This window comes from Diabrotica virgifera, chromosome 1, assembly GCF_917563875.1.
Source record: "Diabrotica virgifera virgifera chromosome 1, PGI_DIABVI_V3a".
Classification (NCBI taxonomy): domain Eukaryota; kingdom Metazoa; phylum Arthropoda; class Insecta; order Coleoptera; family Chrysomelidae; genus Diabrotica; species Diabrotica virgifera.
This window is the reverse complement of record NC_065443.1, coordinates 261,779,238-261,792,942: the sequence shown is the minus strand read 5'-3', so window position 1 is coordinate 261,792,942 and position 13,705 is coordinate 261,779,238. Positions and strand designations below refer to the sequence as shown.

The 13,705-nt window shown below is 32.5% G+C and overlaps 1 protein-coding gene across 1 annotated transcript in view; it reads right to left on the bottom strand.

Moving 5' to 3' along the window:
- The window catches only part of LOC114327999 (centrosomal protein 43), a 30,772-nt gene extending 17,726 nt beyond the window's left edge, over nt 1–13,046 (bottom strand). Inside the window, exons 1-2 of the mRNA XM_028276735.2 lie at nt 12,876–13,046; nt 7,317–7,364 (exon numbers count right to left, since the gene is read on the bottom strand). Coding sequence (XP_028132536.1) covers nt 7,317–7,364; nt 12,876–12,956 — 129 coding nt within the window. The 5' untranslated portion in view covers nt 12,957–13,046. The remainder of the gene's footprint in view (nt 1–7,316; nt 7,365–12,875) is intronic.
- Nucleotides 13,047–13,705: the final 659 nt, after the last annotated feature.

Sequence of the window (13,705 nt, the reverse complement as noted above, 5' to 3'; positions counted from 1 at the left end):
TTTTGTTTCCTGGTAGAATGATCTTATTTTTTTTGAAATTTTTCTTCTATTTCTTTCAGTTTGTTCTCGTTGTATTTTCTCTTTTTGCTTCTACATTTTCTTTTCATGATTTTTCTCAATTCTCTGTATTCTTCTCTAGTGCTTTCTTCGTCATTTGTGAGATTTTTGAGTCTTACCTTTCTTATTGCTTCTGCTACTTCTTGACATTTTTCATCATACCAATCTTTTGTTTTGTGTGTTCTTTTGGTTTTCGCTAGGATTGCTTTACTTGTGTTCAAGATTGCTTCTTTTATATTTTCCCATTGTTTGTCTGGGTTTGACGTTTCTTGTTCCCTGATTAGGTAGTCTGTTAGTTATTCCCTGTTCATACTTCTTCTGTGTGTTGTTATCTTTTAATAGTCCTATGTTGAATTGTTTTCCAATTTTTTCTTTTGTTTTATTGTTTTTCTTTATGTTATGCTCGATTTTGTATTCTGCTCTCACCAAGTAGTGGTCCGAGTTACAGTCCGCTCCTCTCATGCTCTTTACATTGTTTGCATGTTTCTTCTCTATTAAAATATGGTCTATCTGATTTACTGTCTTTTTATCAGGGGAAATCCATGTTCCTTTATATTGTAACGTTACAAACGTCACATCTTTGATATTTTATTTTTAAATAATTATTTTACCTTATTTTCTTTAATATTTCATTAATAATTATCTTCTTCTAATTGGTTTACCCATTTTCCCCTTTAAAAATCGGTTGGCGCTCTCTTTTATTACCTTCTTTTATTATCTTCTATTTAATATATCTCTTTTTATTTAAATCATCATCTGAACATACTGAACGTACCTCGTATACATTCTCACTCCGTAAATATCTGTATTTTCAATACGGAACATGCCGCTACTTCATAGTGCTTGGTTGTCATTTTAAATGTCGTTTTCAATGACAGTGTCACTTCATCGACTTGACCCCCTACTCCCTGACATACACTGGAAGGGAAAAATTAATCCTTAAAAAGGCATGTAATTCGAAAAATAAATCATTTCTATTTCAACAAATCATCTCCTGGGTTTTTTGGAAAGAAACCACTTTTCTCCCTCCGGGAGTTTCAGCAACCCTCAAATCGCCGGCGATACAACAACGAGGACCATGTCATCAGGGCTGCAACCACATAACCAAGACTGCAACGACCAACATCCGTAGGCCTGGTGGAATACAACACCTACAACCCCAGAGCCCGTTGCAGAACCAGCAGCAGTACCATACGACATCAAGAAGATACCATCAGCTACCAAAAGCCATAAGTATAATCCAGAATTGTTAGTTTTTGGCAAGAATTTGAATACATTTGTTAATGCAATTTACTAAGTCATTTTATTTATTATATCTTTATGAACAATAAACATGATTAGTTAAAAACTATGTTTTGTTTGATTCCATTCCAATTTTCATAGTTCATTCTGAGGTTAGGACAAGACGAACACACACCTGAGTGACTGAGCTAAGCTAAGGGTGTAACGATGGCTATCTTGGTTAGTTGAGGTAATATTTTCGAATATTGTTTCAATTAGCTGGGTAGTCCATCAGCTTTTTCGTTACAATATATATCTTTTCGGCGTAATTGTGTGCTTCTTATCACCATTTGCCTTTCTGTTGCAAAGCCTATTATTATTTGGCCATTATCGTTCGACACCTCATGCTTACTATATTTCCCTATTATGTGCTCGTATATATTCTCTCTTCCGACTTTGGCGTTGCAGTCTCCCATTATTCTTTTGATGTCAAACTCTGGTAATTTATCATATTCTCTTTCCAATCGCTCGTAGAATTCATCTTTTTCTTCTTCTGTGGCATTTTCAATCGGTGCGTGTACATTTATTATACTTATGTTTCGTTTGTCCCCTTTTAATCTTATTGTGCATAATCTATCTGATATTGGTTGGAATGCCATTACTCTTTCCTTCCATTTTCGCTGTATTATAAAACCTGTTCCTAACCTTCTGGTTTCTCCGCCGCTTTTAAAAAATACCACGTCTTCCATTTCTACTATTTCTGTCTCCAATTGTTTTGTCTTATCAAAAAAACAAATAATGTTTATACTCATAGGCGCGCTAAATGTTGCAGAGTCAGTCACGTTCGATTTCTTGTTATAGAAAATCAATTTTTAGTAGATCCAATGTGACACAAAATCTAGGCATAAGATAAAAAAACTTTATTTGAACAACGTGTACTTTTTTGTTCTTCTTAATGGCGGTACAGGCTCCATTTTGCAATATTTTATTTAGTTATAGAGTAATTTCCACATACTAACATATTTCTCAAATTGGGCTCTGTACCGCCATTCTTTATTATATTACGAATATTGTGATGGTACACGACAACCCTCACGGAATTTTCCTAATTTATTTGTTATAAAAATAAGGTCAATATTATAGTTGCAATTGGTATAATTTATTACGACAGTAGCAAAGTTCAAAGTATTCAACTCATTCGAAAGACTGCAAACAAAGCACACGTCATTATTGAAATACGTATAGTATAACCATATATGGTGATACATATGGGCATTGTTTTTAATATAATAGATATAAATAGGAAGTTCGAGTACCTGAGACATCTTTTGTGTTCGTTGCACTCTGTCGCGCATAGTCAGGGGATATAGTTACCGAGATATGGGTCACCTTGACCTATCATAACGATAATGTCGGTCGACGTAATTGTAATTGTACCTTTAACCTTATAAGAATAAAGTTTATGAAAAAAGTTTAAGTTTGTTTGTTCGGGGTAGTGTCTTCGTCCAGCAACCCCCAACTTCACATGGCGACCCGGTCTTAAGTTAAAGAATGAAGTTTTCTGGTTCGCATATAGATTGAGGTATGCAGCTCTACACGTAAGATGGGAAACAACCAGAACAAAGAAAAAGAGGAACAGATCTTCATAAACCAAGCAGGCAGCAGCGGAGGTGTGACAGCTGAAACCGGCGAAAACGAGAAGCTATCAATCCCTGGAGTTTTGGGAATTGTATCGTTCAGCCTGGCCATAATCATCGTGGGATGGATACTGTATCGACGATGGAAGAAGCAGCTTCGACGCCACATCCGACAGGAAATATCTAAATCAATGGAGATGCTGAGGTTAGACGCCCAGAATCCAGGACCAAATGCATATACACATGTACCCATATTCGTGAGTAATTTTTCTTTTTAATACAATACAGTTTAACTGCTTATGAAGTAAGTTTGATGACTATTTTTTTTTAATTTTCATATTGAAATTTTGATTTTTTTTTATTATATAATTACTCGCTTACTAATTTACTGACACTTTAAATATTGACGGTTATCCAATATTATTGATCCTTTTATTTTACTTACATTTATGTTTTATTATAATATTTTATGTTATATTTTGTTATATTTGATAAACTTAACGGCAATGATAAGCTTTACGAAGTAATTGAGACTTAGAGACACTAGGCCATATACTATTGAGTAACGTAGTCAGGCCAAGCCGAATTTATGCTGGAAGAAATATTTCAACGTATTCTGGAAGATATAACTATATTAAATAGGAATCTCACAAAAGACACTATAGAACGAAGGAAAAATAAGCTAATCACAGATAAATGGGTGGAAAAACTCAGGACTATCACGGAACAGTTTAGGACGGTGCATAAAATATACAAAGTTGACAGCTGTAAGGCAGCAGAAGACAAATTCATTGCAGATATTATTGCAAAAATTGGAGAAAAAATCGAAAAAGTCCAAACAGAACTACGGAAAAGACAAGTTGAACATAACAACGACAAGATGGGAGAGAAATTCGAACTGAAAACAGCAGGGAACCTGATCCCTCACATAGGAAACACCGAAGAATCAATTAGAGCATTCATAGACGCAATTGAACTGTACGATGAATTTTTAGATAATGAGGGAAAACCGCAACTAACAAAGTACCTGTTGAAGGTGAAACTAACGCAAGCAGCAAAATTACGACTGAAAACTACTTACAACTCAAACGCGGCACTAATAACCGATATTTTGGAAAAAATTTGGAAGAAGTTAAGAGGAGCTCATGGCGAAATTAACAATAGCACAAGCAGAGGGAAACAGAGATGCAGAAGAAGTGCTGGCCAAAGTAAACGAAAAAATTGCAATAAGCGTGTTTACTAACGGTTTAAAAAATGACGAGATAAAGACAATTTTGAAAGCCAAGAACTTTAGCACCCTAGCGGAAGCGATCACAAGCGCAAAGAACGAAGAATCGCTAACTCGAACGGAAACTGCAGGAATGTACCACATGAATAAAACATATAGAGGCGGAAGAAGAAATACAACAAACGGATACAAAAATAGTTTTGATAGAAGAAAAGAAGGTAACAAGACATATAATAATAGGAATACAAATGGAAACGAAGTAACACAATATCATAACAGAGGTAGGTCTCAAAGAAACAGAGGAGCAGGACATGGTCGACGAGGGAGAAATAATAATTGGTCGCAAGGTAGAAACCCCAGCAACAGAAATTCACCAGGAGCATATTTAGCAACAAAGGAGCAGCCCCGCCAAGAGCAGCCACACACAAGCACAATACAAGAAGTAGATTTTTTTTCGTGGCCCATCGAATGGAGGCAGATAATTCCACAGCAAGTGGATTAAATTATATTAATGTTTATTACAGAGGAAAACGCAAAAAACTATTAATTGACACTGGCGCAACAGTCAGCGTTTTATTTGAAGAATGTTTAGATAATAACTACACCGACATAAACAAAACCCGACGTATTAGCTTGCGAGGCGTTACCGGAAAAACTGTATATACAAGGGGAACCTTATTGTGTGACCTAGAAATATTATATAACTCAGAGAAGATAACGTTGACACAGGAATTTGCAGTTATGAAGAGTATGTGTGCCAAATATCTCGACAAAATATTCAAAATTACAGCCGCAATCTTGGACCGCGTTTTCCGTGCGCTTCTGTTGCCTCTTAATAAAAACCTTCTTGTGGGATACGTTTGTATCCTACGCCATATAATATCGACGTCGGAAAGTCAGCACCTCCTAACTGAATAATTTGTATAAAATGAGTTACTTCGTTTTTCGCTTTAGAATAAGTGTATCGGCACCTATTAAACAGCGGTTACAGCTGGGAAAGCCTTCTGGAAGCCTTCCGGAAATTTTCCCAGCTGTAACCGCTGCTTAATAGGTGCCGATACACTTATTCTAAAGCGAAAACCGAAGTAACTCATTTTATACAAATTTCTCAGTTAAGAGGTCCTGCCTTTCCGCCGTCGATATGTGGTTCACATTTCCTATTGCACATTTTTTCTATTATATGTTTCGTATTAGATGTACCTATGTCCCAGAAAGAATAAGAAGAGGATAAGAAAAATGTGTCAAAATTGTACTAAACCAGTTTGTTCAAATCATAGCTTTGCCACAATAACAGTAATTTTTGATAATACAATATCATAAACAATAACAGTAAGATTTGAAAAATAACAAAGCTACCATGTACAACTGTTGTATGCATTCTTTGTAAGGAGGATAATACTACAGTAGAGCTTCGATTATCCGAACTAATTGGGGGACATGGGTGTTCGGAAAACCGATTTGTTCGGATAATCGAACTATATTGAGATTGTCATACATATTTATCCATAAGTGAAGAAAAACCATATTTATATAACTGTATATTTGTTTATACCTTGATAATGACAAATAGCAATTAAACAAAAAAGTGCAGTCTTTGCAACAACATATTTTTGGATACACAATTGAAGAAAATTGAAGATATTTTAAGCGTTAATGACTACATAACGCTGCTCAGTACTCGAGTGCGGGGCGCGGGAGTCGGGAGTTCGGATAACCGGTCGTTCGGTTGATCGACGTTCGGATAATCGACGCTCTACTGTATTATATTTTTTTACTATTTTTTAATACTTAAATAGAGTTTGATAACAATGATTTTTTATTCATTTAACAATCACTTTTAGAAGGTCACTATAGTTGATTTTTTAACCAAGAGTAGTAAACTAAAAAGACAGATTCACACCCAAGAAAGTCACTAGAAAAATAACCAAATACATCTTCTTTTTTGGTTAATCATGTCGGCTCTCAACGGTAAACCATAAATATTATATTATATTAATACATCGCTGAAGAGTTCTAAAAACAACTGCTTTTTATATCAAATCCGACTAGCAATCTAAAAATTAAAGAAATAACACAGAAAACGCAAAAAATCGCCGATATAACTGAATTAACTTATGAAATGCCAAAAGTGTCAAAACTTGATAAATGTCATTAGTGTCAAAATTTTATAACAGTGGAGTAAACTTGCCTGAGATTGGACCAATTACAAACAAGCATTACAGCGCAGTAAATTTGAATCACTCCTCTTGGTTAAAAAACAAACTATAGAAATCCCTTAAAATCCACATGTGACACACAACTTCGAACTGGGATACATTTGTATCCCATTCGGCTAAAGTGAAAGTTTAAGACCATCGACTGGGAAAGGTTAAAAAAGGAGGCTCACTGACTTAAGACATTATATTGAATCTACTCCTTACATTTTTTGCACCATACTGTATGCATCAAACATGAATTATTTACATTGTAAGTGATATTATCTTTGTGTGCAGTTGTTCGCACTATCTATACCAGTTCCAATATTGTTTTGTCCCTCCCGTGTTTTACAATAATGAGATTCTGGCATCAACTTGGAGAATATCATTATTCTGTATATTTAATTTTTTTTATATTCTTCTATGGGAGAAATACAAAATTAATGTTAATCACTGTGTGTTACTTTTATCCCACATCCCATTCAAAGGTGTATTAACTCGAAAAATTTTATTTTTGTGTTTATCTTCTCAGAAAACTATGATATCGTAACCTTAAAAATATTTCAGTAGATGGAGTGAACTGATGTCACAATTAAAAATTAAAGCTCATGGTCTGGTAAAAACAGTATCAAAAGCTACCATATAACACCAACATGTTTTAAAGTTTATTTCGGGAAAAAATCTCGTGTATCAAATTTTTGAGGAAAACTGTATTATTTCAAATCAAAATGTTGTTTTTAGTTGTTATTTTCTTCTAACAAATATTTGCCTATCTTTTCTAGCCCAGTCGTAACAGGTAAAATATTGATACCAAAATTAAATGTCTACTAACTAAAATAAAAAAATATTAGGAAATAATCAAAGCTAATATCTTGATTTCGCTCTATTGTAAAATTTTAATATACAATTAATATAGTTGCTAGGGTTTAGAACAGGACATGTAATATATAAAATACATAAATCTGAAATAGAACTTACTTTTTCGTCTTCATCTAGGGCAAGAAATATGCTAGCACGTAGTTGAGCCTAAAAAAAGAATATTTTTCTTAATCTCACTATAAATCCTTAACTAAATCTTTGTTTTGCTTCTATATTAGTGTTTTATTTAGCCTGTTATACATATACTATGGAATAAAACACAGATTTCGTTTAAAATTATACAATTGAATATATCCATTTACTGTACTGAAAAGAATTTCTGCAAAATAATTTTAAGGAGCTGTTATATAGATTAGTTCCACCAGGTCATGCTACACATTGAATGAAATCCTCTCTTCTTTTACTTATTATGAGGTAGGTGAAATGCTAATTGATCTAAGTGTAAAACACAAAATTTTTGCTAAACGAGCAAAACAACAGTTTACACAGAATTCATTATACTATTACAAAAAATGTTTTAAAATATAACACTAAGTACAAATGCTTATGTCATGTTTCAATAATTCTTAATAACATTATGAAATTTATTACTTTCTATTTTATGAACAGATCTAAGTCCACCAATACAGTCTCTTTTAATCTAAGTGCCTCCACACAGTTGTCCATAGAACTCCCTGTTAGGTTCATCAATAAACTCTAGCATGTTCTGGAGATCCTTTTTCTTTTTCTCTGCCAATGGAACCTCTCCGTAAGGTGTTAAGCTGTAAGGGAGCTATCTATGTCTGTGATGGAAATTTTTTTTGAGAACATAGAATTTCTCCCACTTGCATAATTCATTAAAATTTTGCTTGCATAGCACAAATTAACGGTTGTTTTTATATCAATCTTAAGGAACGAAATAAGGGATAAGGATAAGAAATTCATACACTCACTGGCACAAATTTCTGCCACTAAAAATTTTGAATAAGTTTGACAGCTTATAACTTTTTATACTCCAATTTTCAAGATTCTTGCAGTTTGTAGGTACAGGTATTGATATCGTATGTTATTATTCTGGTAACAGCTGTAGGTATTCTGGTAATTGTAAAATAATGGTCTACCAAACACTATGTTTCTTGAAAACACAGTGCTTAATAATGGTGCGGATATCGTTAATAATTTTGCGCAATGCTTTCAAAATATTTACAGAGCAAATGATGATGATTTAATACAGCCCACCTTAGAATATGAAAAAACAGTGAGTCTAAATTCTTGTAATGTATCTATTGAAATCATATTTGAAAAATTAGCCAATTTAGACATTTTTAAAGACTCTGGACCAGATGGAATTCCACCCATACTATTAAAAAAATGTAGATGTACTTTAACCCGTCCCTTATATTTTCTGTTTTCTCATTCACTTGATTCAGGTATTTGTCCAAGTTTGTGGAAATCTAGTTTTATTGTTCCTATTCATAAATCAGGTGACAGGAGTAATATAGCTAACTACAGACCAATAAGCATTCTTTCTTCTATTCCTAAAATTCTAGAGAGTATAATATGCGACTCTATTAAAACACCTTTATGCAATGTACTAATTGAGGATCAACATGGTTTTCTTTCAGGTAGATCAACTTCTACAAATCTTTTACTTTTCACGCAATATATATCTGATGCTTTGGAAAGGAGACTACAGGTGGATGCTATTTATACAGATTTCTCCAAAGCATTTGATACTGTAAATCATAAATTGTTGTGTAACAAGCTTAAAGCTATTGGATTTACGGGCAATCTGTATAACTGGTTATGTAGTTACCTAACTAGTAGAATACAACTTGTTAAAATTAAACACTTTCAATCTAGTGAAATTTCCGTAACACCTGGTGTTCCACAAGGAAGCCACTTAGGGCCTTTCCTTTTTAATATATTTGTTAATGACATTAAATCTCAAATTAACTCTAAATTTCTGCTATTTGCTAATGATTTAAAAATCTATAGAATTATCGAATCCGTCTCAGATTGTGAAAAACTTCAAAATGATATTAACAAAATTATGGCATGGTGCAATTGGAACCAAATGAGCATTAATGTTGGAATGTCACTTTATTAGTTTCTGTAGAAGAATTAACAACCTCTTTTATAATTACAAATTAGCTGAAGAACCACTGAAGGCTGTATCAACTGTAAGAGATCTAGGTGTTCAATTAGATTCCAAACTAAATTTTTGCGCTCATTTTGATTATGTGAAAAACCAGGCATTTAAAATGTTAGGCTTCATTATTAGAACTTCTAGATGTTTGCATAACATTAATTCCATCAGACTGATTTATTTTTCCCTAGTTAGATCTGTTCTTGAGTATTGCTCAGTTGTTTGGTCACCCACTTATGAAGTCCATATAGCCAAGCTTGAAAAAGTCCAAAATAAATTCATTAGGTACTTAAGTTTTAAATTACACAAACCTTTAAGTGACCATTCCTACTCAGAAATTAGAAATAAATTAAACCTTCCTAGGCTATCTTCCAGACGGATGTATGCTGATGTTTTGTTTCTTCATAAACTACTGAATTCAAAAATTAATTGCAATGATCTACTGTCTCTAATTGACTTTAATGTTTCCTCTAGAGTTACTAGAACATCCCAAAATTTTGCAATTAAATTTCATCGCTGCAACTTTGGTAGGCATTCTCTGCTGAGTAGAATCATTCTAAATGGAAACAGAATAGACCTTGATTTGTTGCTGTGCGCTTCGGAAAATGTTTGTAGACAGTGTTTAAAAAAAATTTGTAATCTTATGTGATTTATATTTGTTATTTACTTTGTATTAATTTAATATTTGTTTTTTCTATATAGCTGCATCTCCTATTTTTGTCATACATATTTACTATATCTTTATATTTATTGCATCACTAGATAATTATAATATTTTGTGTATATATAAATAAATAAATAAATTAATTAATTAATAAATAAAATAAAAAAAATTGGGTGGTATCCCGTTAATAAATAAATAAATAAGTAACAAAAATTTTGGTTAGATGGCATTATAAGCGGCTGAAAGGATGCGTTGTATTTTCTCCCAACTTTAAAAAATTCTGTGGAAAAATTGAAGAGCTGATTTTATTTCATAGTCCTTTCGTAAGTATTATCCTGGAGGCATCATTAAGTTTTTGTTTTTGGAATTATCCTTATATCTCTTTTCTTGTAAGAGCTGCGCAATTCTGATTGACTCCTAAACATAAATTTAATATCTTAAATAGAGGTTGGAGTGATAAGATTAGAATGGCTCCCATGCAGCCTAGATCTCAATCCTATCAAGCATTTATGGGATGAATTAAAAATAGCTATTTGCCATCATCCGAGGCCTCCAGAATATTTGATACAGTTATGGCCCTGGTAGAGGAATATCGAACTATTCTCCAGGCAAGGATAACACATCTTATTTATTTGATGCCAAACAGATTGCAAGCATTCGTTGCTATGAGAGAATGACACCCGCTATTGAATTGTTTTGTTTTGTTATTAATTTTGTTTCGTGTTGTTAATTTTAGTACGTTTGATATTTTTAATTAAATAAACATTCAAAGCAGTGTTTTTATTTACAGCTTTTATAAGAAAAGAGATATTCGGATAATACAAAAAACAAAATCTTAGGGATGCCTCCAACATAATACGAAAGGAGTATGAAACAAGTTCAGGTCTTCAATTTTTCCACAGAATTTTTGAAGTTATACTTCTTTAGGCGCGTTTGAGATTGAGGGTGAATTTATATTAATCTGCGCGCATGCGCACACCGACAGTATGGTATTAGTCGATATATGGGCTCTGATTAGGTGTTGAAATGATCTGTCAATTATAAATAATTGTTCAAAATGAAGGTAAAGAAATGTATAATATATTAGTTTTATTGTTGTGAGGACAGAAACAAAAAAGTTTATAATTGTAGTGACTTTTAAATAGTTTTTAAAAGCAACAGGTACATAATAATTGTAAATGTATCATAGGTACCTACCTATTTGAACCTACCAAAATACATAGTATGTAATACTTTTATTTACATAATTTGATTACCATCAAAATTTCTATCAATATTCACCTAATATATTGTTTTCTTACTCTATGTTTTGTTGTATCTTTTCAATTCTAAATCATTTCAATTCAAAATCAAAATAATTTAATTTAATTCAAAAATGTCAAAAGTTTAATCCGTTTAGTTAGTTGATCTTCGCACATAATGACACATTGTCTCCGTGGAGAAGCGTTTAAGGCGAATGAACCCCAATACCAACCGCGCTGATAAGCTGGTTCGAATCCCAATAGAAACTTTTTTTTTATTTTTTTTATACATTTTATGATTGTAAGTATATTTATTATATAATTTTATTTTCAGAAAATATGTATTTAGTTAACAATTTTTCCGATAATTAATGTTCAGAAATCATTTGTGGCATTTTTAATGTGTTTGTGTGTGTTTTATTCTTTTATTATTTTAATTTTTGGCACTGTTTTAATAAACATGTTTGAGAAGTAGTAAGTATAAATTAGTTTAATATTTAAATAAAATATAAATAAAAAGTATATTAATTTCGTTTAAATCATATAATAGAAGTATAACTTCTTACGTGCATACAAAGTACACACACATTCTTTATTTAAATTTAGGAGAAAATACAATGCTTGCATTCACCCCCGTATAATGCCATCTAAGCAAAAAATTTCTATTACCGGAATAATAACAAACGATATCAATACATGTACCTACAAACAATACAAGAATCTTGAAAATCGGAGTACAAATAATAAAGTTATAAATTGTCAAACTAAATAAAAAATTTTTAGTGGTGGAATTTTGTGCCGCTGAGAGTATAGTTTTTGTATTGATGTACTTTGAGGAGCTTCCTCAAAGCCAAAAAAACCTGTTCATGCTGAGAACTTGAAAGGGCCTTGAAGTTCCTGACAAAATCCTTGTCTGCAGCAGAGAAACTGTGCCCTCTGGGACTAGGTGTAACTGTAATAGTTTTTTGGCTTTGTTTGCCGAAATACTACCTCTCACTTTTACTTGCATATGCAGGTAATCACATTTTTTGCATGTATCTACTCTAGGTCTTCTGAAAGACAATTTAGGAAAGTCTTTAAGAAATACTTTAAGATAAAGCTATTCTAAAATCTACGATAACAATAATGTAAAGAGTCTGCTCATATTTAAATCTGAGCTTAAACACTCTTTTCTGATTTAGAGATGCTATGCTAGAATATTGTTCGATTACATTTTGGCACATAGATCCAATAGCATTTCCACCACTTGTGGAGCTACCCATAGTGCATTCTGTTAGAATTTTGTGTAATCATTTAGAGAGTGTTTGGTACATCAGTGTATTGGCATAGGGACATAGATCACTTAGCAGTAATAAGGGGATATTTGTACAAAATGACACTTAGACCAATTAGCATTTCAGGCCTACAATTCAATGTATTATTCCAACTTTACAAGTTACATTAGTGTAGTTTAGCCCCAAAAATAATTTCTATTACATATAACAACATCTGAATTAAAACCCTTCATTTTATATAGTATGAATCAAAATAACAACCAATATTTAGAACAAAAATTGCAATCTACTACTTACTAAATGGGCTACGTAATAAATATTGAATTCAAATGAAATGTTGTATTTATATACCTTTATTTTGGCCAATGTTCCATTTGTGTTCAATGTTTGAGCGATTAAATCTTTCAATTCGATTTCCTCTTCCACGGACATGTTTTTTGGTGATATATTCAAAACGCATAGGTGACGGAGAATAAAATTTTATTGCTAAAAAAACATTAATGTTTTTGATTTAAGACCAAACAAAATTCACGTTTGTACTCGTAAGACACAAAAATTGACAGTTTGGAAATGTGACAAATGACATGATAGTGAAAATTGAATAAAAATTATGAATTTCTTGATGTATTTAAAATTCGGTAAAGTTTAAAATAGCCACGAAAAACTATAATCCACACTGTCGTGAATTTCACAGTTTATTTATTTGGTCAATTTTAATATTTTCTATAAAATTATATGATCCACATATTAGGCAACCAACAATACAACACATTTATTAAAGTTAATAACTGAGTTAACCCTAACCGGAGACGTACCGTCTGATAGATTGTAGCTATAAAAATATTCTAAAGATTATTGCGAAAAACTCCATCGATCGGCATCCCGCTTCATATATTCCTAATATTGGTTGTTTAGCAGTCGCGTGATTTAGAATGAGAAATATTCACTCCTTGCAAAGTTATCATAAAAATTCGGTTCGTCCTGTGACTAAGTTGATTACGTTAAGTGCATGTACAGTACATTTTTCAATTTAAGGTGTTTTCTTCATTTCTGTGTGCTACTATTGTCTATTTTGGTGTACTATCACCGAACAACCCGAAGGCACAGTCGATTCGGCGGGAAAAGTTCGCGCATCTGGTTTGCGCACGGCCGGCGGCCATTTTTTCGGTCCACAGGTCCGC